Source organism: Simochromis diagramma, unplaced genomic scaffold (genome assembly GCF_900408965.1).
Source record: "Simochromis diagramma unplaced genomic scaffold, fSimDia1.1 OVJJ01000518.1, whole genome shotgun sequence".
In the NCBI taxonomy this organism is placed as follows: domain Eukaryota; kingdom Metazoa; phylum Chordata; class Actinopteri; order Cichliformes; family Cichlidae; genus Simochromis; species Simochromis diagramma.
In genome coordinates, this window is record NW_024387336.1 from 264,507 (window position 1) to 281,632 (window position 17,126).

The window sequence follows — 17,126 nt, forward strand, 5'->3', positions numbered from 1 at the left end:
TTGTTTGATTTCCTTCTGACTGGCCCGTCGCACCGTGGCTCTGACAGTCATCCACTCCAGCAGCTTAACAAATAGGATTAGAGCGAAGAGGAAAAAAATCTCCGGCAGCAGCAGCAAAGTCCCATCTGCTCACCTGAGAGGAAGCGGCCTACAGACAGCACACACTTTAGGATCTCTTTTGTCTTCTCTTTTTCTGTTTCTTCTGCCATGAGATCTGGTGGATGGATGAGCGGGAAGCTGCTGATGAGCTGAGAACGTGGAAATAAGGAGCAGCGAGTCCAGGGTGGATCTTTCGGGGAGGTGTTTTTTTTTTTTTTTTTTGAGAAATGGCTGGAAAGTGTGGGAAGCTGGTGCTGTGGGTGCTTGGGGCCATGCTGCTTTCATGCTGCTTGTACATGGAAACAGGTCTGTATGTTGATGTCATTAACAGTTATTTCTTTCCTTTTATTGATAAAATGCTCTGAATGATAGTGCTGCTTTACAAAGTAAAAGCACAGTGTCATCAGCAAAATATCACAGTAAAAGTCATGACCGATGTATCACATGCTTTGATTCTTTTAATAAAAATGTTCTAGTATGAGCTGAAGAATTGCATAACGGGGAAAAACAGCACCATCAGTCAAGTGAAAGTTTGGAGTAGCACTAATTCTATTTACTTTGATCAGATTATTGATCCTGACACATCGAATCTTCAGTAGTGTTTTCCTGCTGGAGCCATTTTAATCAGCGGCTCCTAATCTGGGGAGGTGTGGCCGTCAAAGGAAGACCAGTGACACATTAAAAATGGGAAGGATGGGATAGAGTTTAAGGAGGAAAATACAATAGAATTATACCTCTGGTACTCAGTGTGGTAACTTACTATGTTACAATGAGGTCAAACTCAAACTGCAACAATAAACTTCAATAAAGTTTAAACCTGCGTCCTTAAAATCAACTGATTTATCAACTAGTCAATCAACCGAAGGCTATTTGGCAAATATTTTGATTAGGTGATTATAATTTAAAGCACTGTTAGTTCCGGTCCTAACAGAAATAAAATAAAAAAATAAAAAACCTGACAAAAACAGACAGAACCTATAATTTGTTTTTAAATATGAAGTAACTTTAAGGTAACAGTCAGGTACCTGTAAAGCAGTGCCATGTACTAGCTGTCCTTAATATTAAGTATAAAGCAGCACTAATATTAATTTACACCACAGATGCCACCTTTGAGCTGGAGGTGGGTTTGGAGGAGAGTGGAGAATCTACAGGAGAGCCAATGGCGGCCTCTGATGAGTTGTTATACAGACGACACGGTGCTCTAACTCGAAGGAAGAGGGACGTCTTGTTTCCCAGCGGAGTCAAGCTTTGCTCTCAGGAGACGTTCGACCAAGCTATTGCGAACCACCTCAGCTACTTCCATCTCAGAGGTACATCTCTCCGCCCATCTGCACTTCTTTCGATTCACCTGCCTTAATTTTGATATTTGTGCCTGCAGGCGACAAGGTTTTCCCCTTCATCTTCTCTTCAAAGCTAGAGCGTTTTCACTTAGGCTCTGATCAAAGCATAAGCTTGAGCAGCAAGTCTGCTGTCACCTCTGTGGCAGAGGTCAGAGGTCATGCAACGCCAGATGCACTGTTTCTTAACAAGCCGATCAGCTCGTTCGGCCTTTTGGTTTCAGTTCTGTCAATTGTGTTGAGTTGCTGGGATTTTCTGAGCAGATTTAAAGCATGAGTCAAATCTCGACTTTAATCAAGTTTATCCCTCTATATCAATCAAAAAACATCTCTCTGTATTTAAGTCTAGCTATGGCTTAGACCTTAACACAACAACACAGACTTAAGCACTTAAAGAAACCACTGAGTAAAGCTCACATGGTTCCAAGGTGAACAATCAGCTTCTGGGACTGGGACACACATGTCTCTGTGTGTCCCAGTCTCTATTTGGGTCAAAAGAAACAGAACAATCATTAAAAAGTTCAGATTTTTTTTTTAAATAGCAGCAACATGAGCCAAAGCAAACTGGACCAACACATGAACTAAATTAACTTTATTGCTGTTACAACAAATGTTGGCAGGAGTCATGCAACAGGATTTAACACAATGCACTCAAATACACAAAGAACCACAAATACAACAGCTTCGTAATTCATCCGTCTCATAACCTGAACATATTAAAATAATACAATGATTAGTAATAATGGGAAAGAAAAGCCCAAAGTAAACACAACGGGGAAGGTTTCAGAAACAAGCACTGAATGCTTTTGGCATGAAAGGATTTCTTCCATATGCCTCATAATCTTACTGTTGATTTGATTGAATTCATGTAAACAGACTCATAAATGACATTTTGTACAGAACAAAAAATCTTTTTAATTAAATAGCAAATGAAACATCTGTGTTTCTTTTCTCTGATGCCAGAAACAGAAAGTATTTCCTCGTTTATACTGATGCTATTTTCTGACCTTCATTGCTGGAATTTGTTCCTTGATTTAAATTTCTCTGATCACATACTGTTCCTGTGTCATGTGCATGATTATAACATTAAAATTAGTTATGCTTATGATTTCATCAATGCTTGGACGTGGTTTCTGCTGGCATGATGCTAACTAAAAACTAATCCCACACCAATAACTACCAACCCCTTAAACACATTCACACATTCAGTTTTTTTTTCCTTTGGGGGGGGTGGTATTCTTGGTTCAAACTTTGTATAAAGCAACAGCAATGTGATATTGCTGAAGAAACAGACGTTATTACAGGGTTTCATCAATCACCTCAGCTCTGCTCAGATGAATTTATTTTTTTTTTTTCCTCAAAGTGCAGATGTGGTTGAAATTACATCTCATCAACCATCCATCATGTTTCTTTCCCTCCAGCTCTTTTTAGGCCTCGTTTCTTTTCCATTGCACTCTTTCTCTTCAGATTCATTGATTTCTTTGAGCACATTCACATTATTATGTAACTTACTACAACTACTATATGTCCACTGTAGCCCCAGGAGATTAGCATTAAGAAATGTGTTCAAAGTGACAAAAAGCAACAAATAGAAGCAGCACCGTGGCTTTTTTGTTGGTGGATGGATCTTGGCCTGAAGACAAAGGTGTTTTTAAAATGTACTTGCTTTAGATGTGGACCTGATTGATAATATGGAAATGTTGTACCGTCTCAAAAACACTTGAGTGGAGCACCACTTGGTTGAATAACAGAGCACTATCTAAAGAAGCCTCTAATCATATGGAATTACAGATATTTATATACATTTATAGTCTAATTTTAGTCTCTTTTTTGATTTCCATTGTTTTCGACCACCTTGGGTCTTTTTGCAGATTCCTCTGTGATAATTTCCCTTTCATCCCCAAAAAAATCTTTTTGACTCTTTCACAAATGTATTCAAGTATTATTTGAGTAAAGAAATCTGGGAAAATATCACAGCAGCTTATGGAAAACATTCACTTATTCTTATTATAAAGGAATTTTTAACTCACTCAAGAAAAGATGTATCCACTGTCCATATAAGTAAAAATAAAAGGCAGCTAGCCCTTCTGCAAGTATCAACACAGTAAATACATAATCAGAATCAGAATACTTTATTGATCCCTGGGGGAAATTATTTTTTGTTACAGTGCTCCATTATAAACCAACATTAAGACAAGACAGACAATACGCTAACTAAGAATAGTACAATATATACATATATATACATACATACATAAGTCACTCATAAATAAATAGCTGGAAAAGAAACATGTGTAGTTGTAGCAGCAAACAGTGTGTTAAGTGGATGCGTTGTACAGGGAGATGGCCACAGGCAGGAAAGCTTTCCTGTGTCGTTCAGTGGTGCTTTTCGGTAATCTCAGTCTCTCACTGAACGTGCTCCTGTGACTGACCAGCATGTCATGGAGTGGGTGGGAGGTGTTATCCAACAATAATTCCTCTTCTCTTCAGACTTGAGGGTTGATATGATTTACCTGTTGAGTTTTCACATTTACATTACGTCAGATATAGGTTAAAAGTCCTATCAGTCAGAGCTTGCAGGGGTGCTATTAGTTGTTGAAGTAAAAAAATGGAGGCAGACAAAAAGCTGCTTGTTAGGGCAAGATTATGTCTAAAATAGTCATGTAGCTTTGTGAGGACCACAAACCTGACAAATGACAGCCTTACAGACAACTTTTGTTTTTTAATGTGGACCCAACAGTAAGTTTTACCTTTCAGGATCTTATTATCTTCAGTAATTGGTGTCTCTGTGTGTTTTAGTGTGTCAGGAGACAGTTTGGGAGGCCTTTAAGATCTTCTGGGATCGGCTGCCCGAGCGGGATGAGTACCAGGGCTGGGTGAGCCGCTGCATGGATGGCTCCATCAGTGTCATGGACATAGGCAGATTCTTCAGCCAATCAGAGGAGCATCGGAGTCTCATCAGGAGTGTAAGAACACCACTAAAGCTAATAATTGATCCATTAATTGATATCTTAAACAATAATAAAAATATTTATAAGTTGCAGCCCTGCTTTCAGATAGTGGTATTGGTGCAAAACGTTTTATTCTCCACTGTTCTCATCATTATACATTTACAAAAAGAAGATTGCTGTGGTTTTCCATTCTTCCCCTTCCACGTTAAATTAAAATTAACAGGCTAAAGCAAACCATGTTCGTGCTTCTTTGAGAAGTTGTAAATTTTGGTGATATTCTTTGCTGATTATGTGTTTTTCTGTATTTCAGAGAGTTGCTCTGGTTGCTGCAATGAACATGTAAGTTACCAGCAATTAGACAGTCAAATGTGTTATTGTGTAAACTGTACAAATATAAATTTAACAAATCACTAAGTGACGTGTCATGTCCATGGATATCTTAAAAAGTAAAAAACAGTAAATAATGTTGTCAGGTCAGACAGGACTATTTAACGATTTGAACTTTGAAAGCTTTCAAGCAACAAAATCTTAATCAACAACTTTGATAATACTGCTAATTATAAACAGTCTACATGGCGATCGTGGCTCAAGAGTTGGGCGTTCGCCTTGTAATTGGAAGGTTGCCGGTTCGAGCCCCGGCTTGGACAGTCTCGGTCGTTGTGTCCTTGGGCAAGACACTTCACCCATTGCCTACTGGTGGTGGTCAGAGGGCCCGGTGGCGCCAGTGTTCGGCAGCCTCGCCTCTGTCAGTGCGCCCCAGGGTGGCTGTGGCTACAATGTAGCTTGCCATCACCAGTGTGTGAATGTGTGGGTGGATGACTGGATATGTAAAGCGCTTTGGGGTCCTTAGGGACTAGTAAAGGGCTATATAAATACAGGCCATTTACCATTACATGTAATTCAGCAGCACGGTCACACAGTGGTTAGCACGGTTGCCTCACAGCAAAAAAGTCCTAAGTATAATTCAACCATTAGGGTCTTTCTGTGTGGACTTTGCATGTTCTCCCCATATTTGCGTCCATATTAGTCTGGCTTCCTCCCACAGTCCAAAGACATGCAGTTAGTGGGGTTAGGTTAATTGCTGAATCTAAATTACCCAGGTGTGAATGTGAGTGAGAATGGTTGTCTGTCTCTATGTGTTGGCCCAGCGACAGACTGGCGACCTGTCCAGGGTGTACCCTGCCCCTCACCCTATGGTAGCTGGGATAGCTCCCTGCCACCCTGAATTGGATAAGTGGAAGAGAATGGATGGATACATGTAATTCTTAGTTTATTGCTTTCCTAGAACATTATTTTTAACTTAATAAGTCTGTGGTCTTTAAAATAAAATATCTCACTTCAATACAACACATTGTACAACGCTAGTTCAAAGAAAATTATGAGTTTATGCACTATGTATAGCCTAACAGTATTAAATTAAGTTTAATCAGTATTAAATCAATAAGATTTCTGAGGACCTGACATTGAAGTAAATGGTTTGTTAGACTTTTTGTACCAGCAGTGATTAGTTCAAAAACTAAAAGTGGTGGTTGTGTATTTACATCTATGTTGTGTTTGATCACCTGCTGCAGTGTGCCCATCAGCCCTACTCCATGCAGGTAGGCCTGCAGACACTGAACACCAACCACAGAGCTGGGCTGGAGTCAGGCAGTGGAATTAGGAGACCTATTTTGCTAATTTAGTGCTCTATATTCTGACTCTGGGATTTCAGAACTTATTACTTATTATTTATAATTGCTAAATCTCTATGCAGCCCTTTAGAATCAGAATACTCTATAAATTTCTAAGGAAATTGCTCCAAATCAATAAGGAGGGTAAATGACTGAACTAAATTAAATAATGCAATATATTACAAAGTGAAATCAGGTCCTAATATATATATACAAATATAAATATTGAGAATATTACAGAGATTAAACACATGTGACTGACATTGTACTCTAAACTGTTTCTTTAACACCCCCACCCCACCCTACCCCCTTTTCTGGAAGCCAGCTGAGGGGCAAACATCAGACTTTCTGAGCTGTGTGTAGTAAATAAATGCATGACATAGTTCAGACAGTTGAAAGAACAGTGGTTAACTCATTATTTAACACTATGTCTATGTTTACAGCATATATCTGACAGTGTTCGTTGGCATTAGCACTAAGATCAAAATGTATCAGAGTAGAAAATAAATAAAAAAATGTCAACTTTAGTCTAATCTAGAGATTTTGAAGAGCTTTAATGACTCCATCCCAGAGACAGAAAACTGAGCTTTGTTGCTTTCTACTCTGGCAGGACGCTGGCCAGTTTTAGAGGTTGGAGAAGAGAAAGGGAAGTGCTCGCGTGTGTGGCTTGTTTATCATCTCTGCTTTCTTTGGCTTGCTGCATGTTTATTTATTTATTTTACAGTTGTGTGGTTTTTGTTAATAAAAATGCCTCAGTCCAGCTGCATGGGAATTGTTGCAGTTTAATAAATTTAAAGGGGAATGCCAACTATTTTAAGGATTCACAGATGTTTTGTGTACATTGACAATGAATGGGGCTCCAGGGTTTGTGGACTTGTAGGGTTTGGTAAATGTTGGACATAAATATGAGACTTTAAAATTGTTCTCTCACTAAACTGGGAAACAAGAAGGACATAGAAACCTTAAAACAGATGATGTTCCCCTTTAGAAGTCACATTATCATGCTTTATATGTCTTTTGTAGCACATCAAATCTTTGTTTACTAGACAAAGTTAGACTTCACAGCACACCATCACAGAAGAGGACAAAAACAGAAGTATTAAAGCATTAGTATTAAAGAAGCTGGCACTGTCCTACTGGTTAAATGATGTTTCTCTCAGCTGAGTGCTAGAGGAGATAAATCACGTTTTTGCTAAATGCTTTGCTTTTTGTCTCTGTTTGTCTTGTAGCTCGGAGACACCGACCACTCAGACTGGAGATGCAGTGACCGAGATCTCACCAGGTAAATATTTTCGATATCAGGGAGTCTCCATTACCCTTTCAATGTTCTAATGAGCTTTTAATACAATAAGCAGTTATTCTTAAGATACTACTAGATGCTTTAGTTATTTTCCAGTGTATCAGAAATAATTCCCATCATGGTAATCAGTTCATCTGGCAATATTTGTCTTTTGAGCTCTGTGCTCTGGTCAGTATAAGCCAGTTATTCAAAACGTCCTTAACTTTAACCAATTTTTTTTTTAAGAACGCAAAGTACATGAAGATATTTTTGGTAGTAACTTAGTAACTTGGCAGACAGAGCCTTTTACTCTGTTTGGTCAGAAAGCTCAGCTTTGTCCAGAAACACGTTTTGGACAAAAGCCAATCACGGCTCACTGTAGCCTCAACATGTAGCTACACGTGTACACAAGGTGGACCATTGCTGATTACTTGATTCATGCATCTCCAAAGATATATCTCAGCCAACTTGTACAGAGAAGGGTGTTATCATTATCTATTGTACCCTAATAAATTGTGGGTCAAGGAAGTTGATAAACCCACCAGGACACCAGGACTTTGGTTTAAAACTGATAAATTGAAAAAAGAAAATACTGATTTGAGAAGCCCCCGTGCATGCCAAAAACTTCTAGTTTAGGGATGTTTTGCCATCTTTGGCATAGCCCTAACAAATATTCATGAATGGGCTTTACAACTAGCTGAAGGAATCTATGGACTGGATGTGCATACAGATTAGTGCCTTACTGGTGACTCTTTTACGAGCCACTGAAAGTCTTTGTTGAAACCCCAATTGGTGGCACAAAGTGTCAGCAGCCACAGTCACTCACCTTACAACCAAATCTGACTTATGTGAAGTAGGAGTGGGTGCAGGAGGCTGATTCCCGTGACACGCTCCACTCTCAGAATAGATCTGTAAGCCTATTTACGGGCAAGTGTCTGGTCAATGGATGGAGACTGAGTAGAGGACTGGGAGCAGAAATGTGGACATGACAGAGTTATTGCAGGACAACTATCAGGGTTAGTGAAATCACAGCTACAGATGGTTCATTTTGACCTTGTTTTTGTTTCATGTCATCATCAGTACGATTTCTGTCAAAGTGCATCGGCTATGAGGTCTTCACATTGACATCCAATAGAAAGAAAACTGCAGAATGTTTTCATGACACTCTTGGTTCATGAAGTCGGTGACGTTCATGATAGTCCCCAGATCTCAATGAGATTCTCAACAGAACCCCTGCTGTCAGAAGTCATGAATTGCAGCCTTTTTTTAGCAGATCATTTTAAGGATTAGTTACTTGTTGGCAGACCTGGAAGTTATTTTATCCAGAGGGAAAACATGGCAGACTTCCAGTGGAACTTTAGGTCACAGGTTAGCATTGTTAAGTAACATTCTTCAGCTCTGCAGTCAATGTCAATTACAAGCAGGAACAAAGAGGCGAAGGACACACCTTGTTTTATGAAGCTGAAAACTGCAATAGCGAGGATAAACTGAGTATTTCTTAAAAACTGGTGCTCTTCTCTTCAGTTCTTTTAAGCATTTTATACTTACCCTCATTGTTACAAAGAACCCATTTAGGGATATCTGATAAGTTAAATATATATACAGAAATGTTTTGATGTTGTTATTTGTTGTATTCGAGATTAGTGTATCAACAATAAGGTGAGCAAAATTTAAAAATTCTGCAGTAGAATTTGGTTGTAATGCTTAAAATGCTACCTTTTCTTTGTCCTCCTCCTTCAAGTTTTCTCTTTTTTTTGCAACTATAGGAGAGAGTGACATCATCATTGGATCAGAGACAATCACAATCAAGCAAGACGATCTTACTGTAGATCTTGAAGTCACTTCTTGGGTTCTTCCGGTCTCTGTGACTAAAGTTCCACATCAAGAGTCTACGGCACACATTAACACTGAGGTTTTAAGTGTTGGGGGCCTGCTTGAGGATTCTGTGGAGGTGGCAACAGAGGCTGATTACGCTGTTACACATAAGCCTTTAGATTGGATCGATCAGGAAATTGGGGAAGACAAAACTATCCCTGAAATATCAGATAAGGAGGAGGCTGTAGTTGAAGATGACAAGATCATTGGGATCATCCCTGAAAATGTGATCATAGTTGACTCTGAGGTCATTCAGGAAGTTACCCCAAAAGGTGAGAAACCTCCATTAGAGGTTGTGGCCCATGAAGCACCCACAGAAGAAACTGTTGTGGTTCTTCAGAAGCCCACCACAGCATCAGAAACTATCACATTGGAGGAATTAGGGCAGAAGGTACATCCGAAGGTGACCTCTGAGGCTCCTTCAGAAGTCATGATACAGCACATCCCTAAGGCAACCACGGAGGATGCTGTTGAGACAGAAATTAAACGAATTCCAGAAAAATCTCTGGATATCCATGACAAAACTTTCACTGAGGATTTTGTAGAGAAACCCTCAGAGGATTTACAAGAGCCAATTGATGAAGCAATACCACTTCCAATTCCTGAAGAAGCTGAAGACAAAATACATGCACCTCCAGTAGAACATCCTTCAAAGGCAGTTGTAGAGGTGAGCCAAGAAGTAACCAAAGTCATCACAGAAGCAACAGAAACTGTATTACTGATAACAGATGCAGAAGAAGAAGCTGAAATATTCAATAATGTGACTCCAAAACAAGGATCTGCCTCAAATGTAGAAACAGAAGTCCCCTCCCAGGCCTCAATTCTGACGACAACACATAAGATGGAAGTAACAGTTGAATACATTCCGAAGGACAAACCAACACTAATGGCTGAGGTTACTTCTAAGCCTGTTCTAATATTAGAACATAACAAAGGTGAAAAATATAGTGTCACAGAGGAACCACCAACAATACAGATAACTACATCCAAGGAACACAGCAAAGAAGAAATACCAGTGGTGTCAAAAGAGGAGGTAAAAGCAGAAGTCAAACAAGAAGAGGTTGTTCTGGTAGATAGGACTAAACAAATAACACAGACTGGTGTAGAAGGGCCAAAAGATACAGTTGCTGAAGAAGTTGCAGTTCAAACAGTAACAGTAACAGCACCAGAAGCAGCAGCAGCAAAAGAACTACACAAAAAAGCTGAAGAGGCAACAGTTATAATGGAGAGTACATTAATAACCTCAGACGATGTCGCAACAGACAAAACAGAAGAAGAAAGAGCTGAGGTAGTTGTAGAAATACCTTTTGAAGAGGAAAAACATGTAACACAGATAGAAGGGAAAATATCGGAAGCTACAGGAGAACCAGTTAAAGATGAAGATGATACAAGTGATGACTTTAGGGAAACTGTACAGGAGGAAGGAAGAAAGGAAGAAACTACAGAACAACCAAAACTTTTAGTGGAAACTTTACATGAACCTGAACCTCTCAAACCTGTGGAAGAAATTGTAGATATAGTAGAACCTTCAGAAATGACTACAAAGGATGTCAAACCCATAGAAGAAACAACAAAGGAGACTGAGCCCACAATAGAACCAGCAGAAGAAGTAGAACTTGTAGAAGTCATCAGAGAAGAGACTAAACCTCTGGAAGAATTGGCACAAGAACTGGAACCTGTTAAAGAAACCACAGAAAAGACAGAACTAATAGAAAAACCAGTGACAGAGGCCAAATCCGTAGAAGAGATTCATGAGAAGTCACCACAACCCAAGAGAGAACCGACAAGAAAAACAGAACTAAGTGAAGAAATGGCAGTGAAACCTGAACTCAAAAATGACCCAGTTCAAGAAGCAGAAGGACCAGAACTCAAAGCAGTACCCACAGAAGAACCAAGAGAAGGCGAACTCATCAAAGATACTACAGAAAAAACACAAGCCACAACAGAACCAGCCCAAATTGAATCTATAAAAGAAACTGGTGAAAAAAATGAACCAACAAGACAATCTATAGAACAATCAAAACCCAAAATAATAACGGAGGATGATAAACCTGATTTTGTTTTAACATCTGTCAATAAAACTCAAGAAGCAGCTGAAGGGGAAACATTTGAGGACAGAGAAGAAGCTGCCTCTGAGAGCTTAGATGAGGTAACGGAGAAAGAAGCTGGATTTGAAGATCCAGAAACAGATGAAACTTCACCAGAAGTTACAGAGACCCCTTCAGAATCTGATGAGGAAATCACTCCTGTGCTTGTTGTTGTTCCAGAAGACACAGAGACATCTGCACCTGAGATAACAGTGGAACCTCCAGGTGGATCTGAAGTGGGAAGTGAGGAAGAAATCTCAAAGGCTCCACTTGAAACATCTCCAAAAGCTGTCACTGATGCCCAACCAGGCACAATTTCAGAGGTAGAAACCCCTAAGGAGGTCACCCCAGAGTCTCCTAAAGAGCTTCCCAGTAAGGAAGATGGTGCCTCAGATGAGGGCAGTATCCCGGTAGCTTTAGAAGACCCTGATCAAGAATCAGCTGAGGGTGACTCCCCAACTGAAGAAGTGGATGAAATCTTAACAGAGACTCCACTAGAAGTGGCACCTGAGTCAGTTGATTCCATCACCCTAGAAACAGTTGTGGATTTCACTGAAGAGAGAACACAAAGTACTACACTGGGTGCCACTGAGGAGTCTACCCCTACTTCCTATTTGGAGGTTACGACCAAGTATGTGGTCGAATACAATAATGGCAACTTTCCCGATCTTACAGAGAGGGTTTATGACGTAAATGGCAACTTTTTTGGAAACAATGGCTTCAAGTTGGATGATGATGAGGAGAACTTGGTAAGAAGATATGTTTAATCAGATGACTTGAGGTAATCCCTTCATACATGACATTCCAGTACCAACCCTATATCCGTATGCCTACCTTCAAATTTAGATTGGCAATGAGATAGACACGTTACTTCTGCCCCCGAGGCCCCTGAAGGATGAGGTGGTAGAGTTGAGCATGAAACTGAAAGAGGAAACCTACAACGATGCGCTGAGAGACCCAAGCAGCTTTGAGTATCAGCAGCTGGCCAGACACTTCAAACGCAGGGTGAGTCAACTATATTTTCAATCTGCTCTATATATGAAGGGGTCTGTGCAGACATGCCATGTAAAGTGCACTTTTTAAGATGCTTTACCACTATGAAATGTTGGGTTGGATATACATGACTTTCTGAGATATCAACATACCTGCTGTAGTCATTACCTGAACAGTGACTTGTATACAGCATTAAGAGTATACTCACGGGTATTTTTCTAAAGAATTTTATATGCTTGACTGCAAATTCTTTGCATTAGATAACAGCCAAAAATGTCAAATGAAAAAGAGTAGGAGAAGGAGTGTGATTCTTTTTTCATTCATATAAACCAAGAATATTAATGCAAATATTAATGACTCAACAAATCTGAAGAAGAACCTTAGAATCTGTGGTCAATCTTTCATGAAATCAGTGCAGCTATTTAATTGAGTTTATTTCAGTGAGTGAAATGGATTTGAAAACTCTTTTTAAGGCTTAATATTAGGTCTGGTGGTGCGGTGTTTTTTTGGAGTAGGAAGTGAAAATGTCAAAGTCAGAGTGGAGTCCCAAATTATTGGCAAATGCTAGCTAGTTTTCTCAGCAAGCTGACACAAATACTTGTACATTTGTGCTAATTAACATATAAATAAAATCCCAAAATTTCGCTCACCAAAAGAGACTTCTTGAATGGCCTATTAGTACAATTAAGCATAGAACAGCCATACTAGTACTCACACAATTACATTTAAAATGCTCCAAAAAGCTCAACAGCACAAACACAGTCTATCCTAGGGAATCAATTTGCTGACACGAAGCCTGGAAGACAGCTAGCAGCTACAGCTCCATATGTCATCATCTGTCTGCCAGTCTACGAGGTCATGCCTCTAATAATACAAACCTTGAGTCTTAATACAATTTGAAAAGATGAATTATAAAAAATTATCCCCTGTATAGTTGTTATGAAGGGGGAAATTAGGGTTTTTTTTGTAACAGGCTTTTGTATCGGGTAAACATGTGTATTTCTGCTGTAAAGGTGGATATTCTAACACTGAATCACTGCTGGAGCCAGCCTCAAGTAGACATTAGAACAGGGGGGTGGGGGAACACCAGGCCTCAAGGACCGGTGTCCTGCAGGTTTTAGATGGGTCCTTGATCCAAAACACCTGATTTAAATGGCTAAATTACCTCCCCAACATGTCTTTAAGTTCTCCAGAGGCCTGGTAATAAACTAATCATTTGATTTAGGTGTGTTGACCCAGGGTAATATCTTAAATCTGCAGGACACTGTTCCTTGAGGCCTGGAGTTCCCCAGCCTTGCATTAGAGGAACTGCAATCTTTGTTACTTACTTGGTGTCGGTTTATCTAACCCTTTACACATGGGTCAAGTTACTGTACCTGGGGCTATAGGTGCCAGGAGACCTGTTTAATGTAACTGTAGTTTTTGTCTGTTGAACACAAAGTTGTTCAAAGCAAATGCAAACATATGAAAGTAGCAGTTTAGAGTCTAGGGGCCTAAAAAGAGGAGCATCTCCTTCTCAATGATTGTTGTTTGTACTCTGTGAGCTATTTTATGTTGGAAACAGCAGGGATTTTCTGGAAATGATTTTTATCTCAGAATGTTTTTAACTTTGTTCCTCCTTGTTTTGGTTCTGTGCTTCCTGCTGACACCTCTTCTTCCCTCCTTCCTTCTCTTTAACTACTTTCTCTGACGTCCACCATACTTACTCATCACCAAACTGACTTGCTTGTGGTTTCCCACAAACTGCAGACTCAGGAGTTTGGCTGTGTCTTTAAAGGCTTTTGCCTGTTTTTCACGCATTCGGATTCTTCACGCTTTTGAGCTCAGTTTCCTCCCCCCTGCCAGCAATCGGCTATACGAGCCGATGAGGCAGAAACAGAGCTGGAAAACTGCAGAGGACATACAGTACAGTATACTAGCAGTGAGTCACCACAAGCTGCTGGAAAAAAAGCTGCTTTGCCAGGAAAGTAGAGCGCCGGTGAGTTCCCGAACTGCCGGGAGGCTTTCAGGCTCCACTCCACGTTAGTGACGCGGGAAGGCAGTTTATGGTTTGAGTATCGGGGTCAGGCTTGTTAATGAGGGAGTATGAAGTGGATAATAGAAACAGCAGGAGCTCTGCTGCAGCACAGAAACACACATGAAGAAGAAGAAGCAGAGGGCAAATGCAAAATGCTGGTTTTTATCCAGATAAGCATGACTTTAACTGGGCATCAAGAAACCGAATGGCCAACAATTTATCAGTTTGTCTTTCCATGATGGTTTTACAAAGTGGGAAGACTTCCAACTTGAAGAGCTAATACGTGTTTAAAAATGCACACAGTGGTCACTCTCTGAGAAGACTGTATAAACCTCCAGCTTTATGAACATTAGCAGGTCTTCAGAGTACGTCTCACCATCAGCAGATCATTTTTCTTGATAATTTAAAGGAGAAAAAGGGCTGACATGAACAATACTCATATGGAAAAAGACTTACTTCCACTGTTACAACTTAAAGCCATATATTTATATAGTCGATTATTCACAGTGTATTAAATCTTTACAGATTGCAGTCTTAAGTAAAGGTCAATGTTTCTTTCTCTGACAGTTTGAGTCCACTCATCCTTCGTTGCAGCTTTTAGCTGCACACATTTCACAGCCAAAAGTAATTTAAAGAGATTATTTTCATCTCAACTATGAGACTGTCTGACAAATGAGAAGTCCACCTTCTCTCCAGAAATATTCATCAGTTCTTTAGCAGTTCCGAGCAAAACAACATCAGCTCTGCCTCTAATATCATGCCCTGACTGCTCAGTCCATAATACACTGAAGCCCATGGGTTAAGGCTCGTTCAACCAGGCAGTCAATCCTAAGCTACTAACCCTGGCCTGGGACTAGAGTAAGGTGCTTGGTAACTTTGTCCTAGGCAGAATAACTTGGTTTTTGCTGTTGTAGTTTATCATAGTGATATTCATAATCACTCTTAGTCTAGCCTCACACCTAGGACCAGTCTGCCTTGTGAAACTATAAACTTGGCTCTTGTGACCACTCGGATGATTTAACATGATGATTTGGTGCTGAACACTTCCTGGATAAGGTGTTTCAGGCCTATTCTACTAGAAACAGAACCTGGATTAGACCTAGAGTGCACTGAGGTCAGTGTACATATAAGAAATCTCTGTGAGTTTCAGACTTTTCTAAATGCTCAGTTCCACACAATGTTTTTCTACCCTTGGTTTTGCACGACATCCTAAAAATGGATATCCCCTAATATAGTCATTTGAGAAACAGAAGCCTCACCCACTTGTTGTTCAACCAATAGAAAAAGCTGTGATCTCATAAAAGGGCTTTATTTTTACACATATATATATATATGTTATAAGTTGCTAACTTGGCCTCACAAAAGTCTGGTTTGACTCTGATGTTAGAGGTTTTCACTCATGTTTTCTTCCTTTCTTCGACAAACAGATTGAAGACGCCTTTCATAGAGTGCCGGGCTTCAAGACGGTTTACATTGTGGAATTCAGGTACAATTCAGCTGGCATACAGTACAAAAAGAGCACCTATCAAGCCCTCATGTAAAATTAGTTTTGCTAAAGAAAAGATACAAATTTTAAAATAAGTCATTGACTATTGTTTTAGTTATATTATGTTGTGTTTTGCCTGTTTTTTCAGACCCCAGAAGGATCTGGAGCGGTAAGTTGGACAAACGTTAGTTTTTCTATTATCCCCTGATTTTATAGATTCGCTACCTGATACAGACAATACAGTAAAGTAACTTCTCAAAGCTCGTGTGGAGATAAGGTACCCTGTAGATTATGAGTCCAAATGTCATGCTCTCCACGTCATCATGTCTTCACAACCCCTGTGACCTACCCTTTGAAGTAAATAACGGCTCTGCTGTAGCTCTGCTCTACTTGCCACTTAATGTCTTTACCAACAGTCAATCACCTCTTAAGTGGGATAAGTCGTTGGGTAGCTTCAGGCCACCTGTAGACCCTGTAGTGTTACCGTTAAAGGTTTATGACAGGCTCACTGTTATTCTGTCCGGGAAACCCCACCTCAGGTTAGTCTGTCTTTGTGAGCCCCTAAAGCTACCTGAACTCTGAGAGCTGCAGGAGGAAAACAGTCAGGCTGTAAAATCATCAGATTATAGATGTTTGCATGTCAGCTGTGATTTAAAGAAACAAACTGCTGAAACAACATTATCAGACATCAGTAAAAAGTTACTCTTTTCACTAAATATAGCCTTATAACTTGCAGGTTTTATTAAGAACTGCAGTGGATATAATTTCCTCAGATGTTAGTGATAATCTCATAACAATTTGCCAATATTTATCTTAATTGACATTGTGATAATTTATGGATAATAAAGCAACATCTTTTTAACATTTCCAGATAATGTCTTGATCACTGTTGGTCAAGTTACTTGAAAATAGTAATTAGTTACCAATTAGTGATTACTTCTTCAAGGAGGTAATCCCGTTACTTTACTGATTACTTATTTTAAAAAGTAATTAGTTACTTTATTACTTTATAAAAACAGTATACACAACCTGAATACAGACATTTCAGCCCAATTCATTTTTTCTGCATAATCTATCATATAAAATTGAATCAAATGAAAAAGTCTCTTTTTAAAAATTATTTTAACAGTTTTAATCTTTTAACTTTATGCACATTGCATCAAGCAAAAATTTAGTTATATGCAACTTGAAGAAATTTGTTTAACATTTAAACCTATTTTCTGCATATGTCAGGATATAAAATAAAATATTTTTTTGTGTTTACACTTACTCTTTCAAATAGATCCAAGTAAAACACAGCAAAAAATAAATAAAATCAAAGATTCAGCGGCA

General features: G+C 39.3%; 1 protein-coding gene across 3 annotated transcripts in view; it reads left to right on the forward strand.

Moving 5' to 3' along the window:
• Positions 1-310: 310 nt before the first annotated feature.
• LOC120718175 (interphotoreceptor matrix proteoglycan 2-like) overlaps positions 311-17,126 on the forward strand; it is a 31,445-nt gene continuing 14,629 nt past the window's right edge. For 2 of the 3 annotated variants that reach the window (XM_040006593.1, XM_040006594.1), the window contains exons 1-10: positions 311-405; positions 1,200-1,409; positions 4,236-4,402; positions 4,698-4,726; positions 5,959-5,985; positions 7,287-7,339; positions 9,103-12,047; positions 12,145-12,303; positions 15,736-15,794; positions 15,943-15,963. In XM_040006593.1, the coding sequence (XP_039862527.1) occupies positions 327-405; positions 1,200-1,409; positions 4,236-4,402; positions 4,698-4,726; positions 5,959-5,985; positions 7,287-7,339; positions 9,103-12,047; positions 12,145-12,303; positions 15,736-15,794; positions 15,943-15,963 (3,749 nt within the window). In that variant the 5' untranslated portion in view covers positions 311-326. The remainder of the gene's footprint in view (positions 406-1,199; positions 1,410-4,235; positions 4,403-4,697; positions 4,727-5,958; positions 5,986-7,286; positions 7,340-9,102; positions 12,048-12,144; positions 12,304-15,735; positions 15,795-15,942; positions 15,964-17,126) is intronic. The other variant, XM_040006595.1, reaches the window with a different exon arrangement.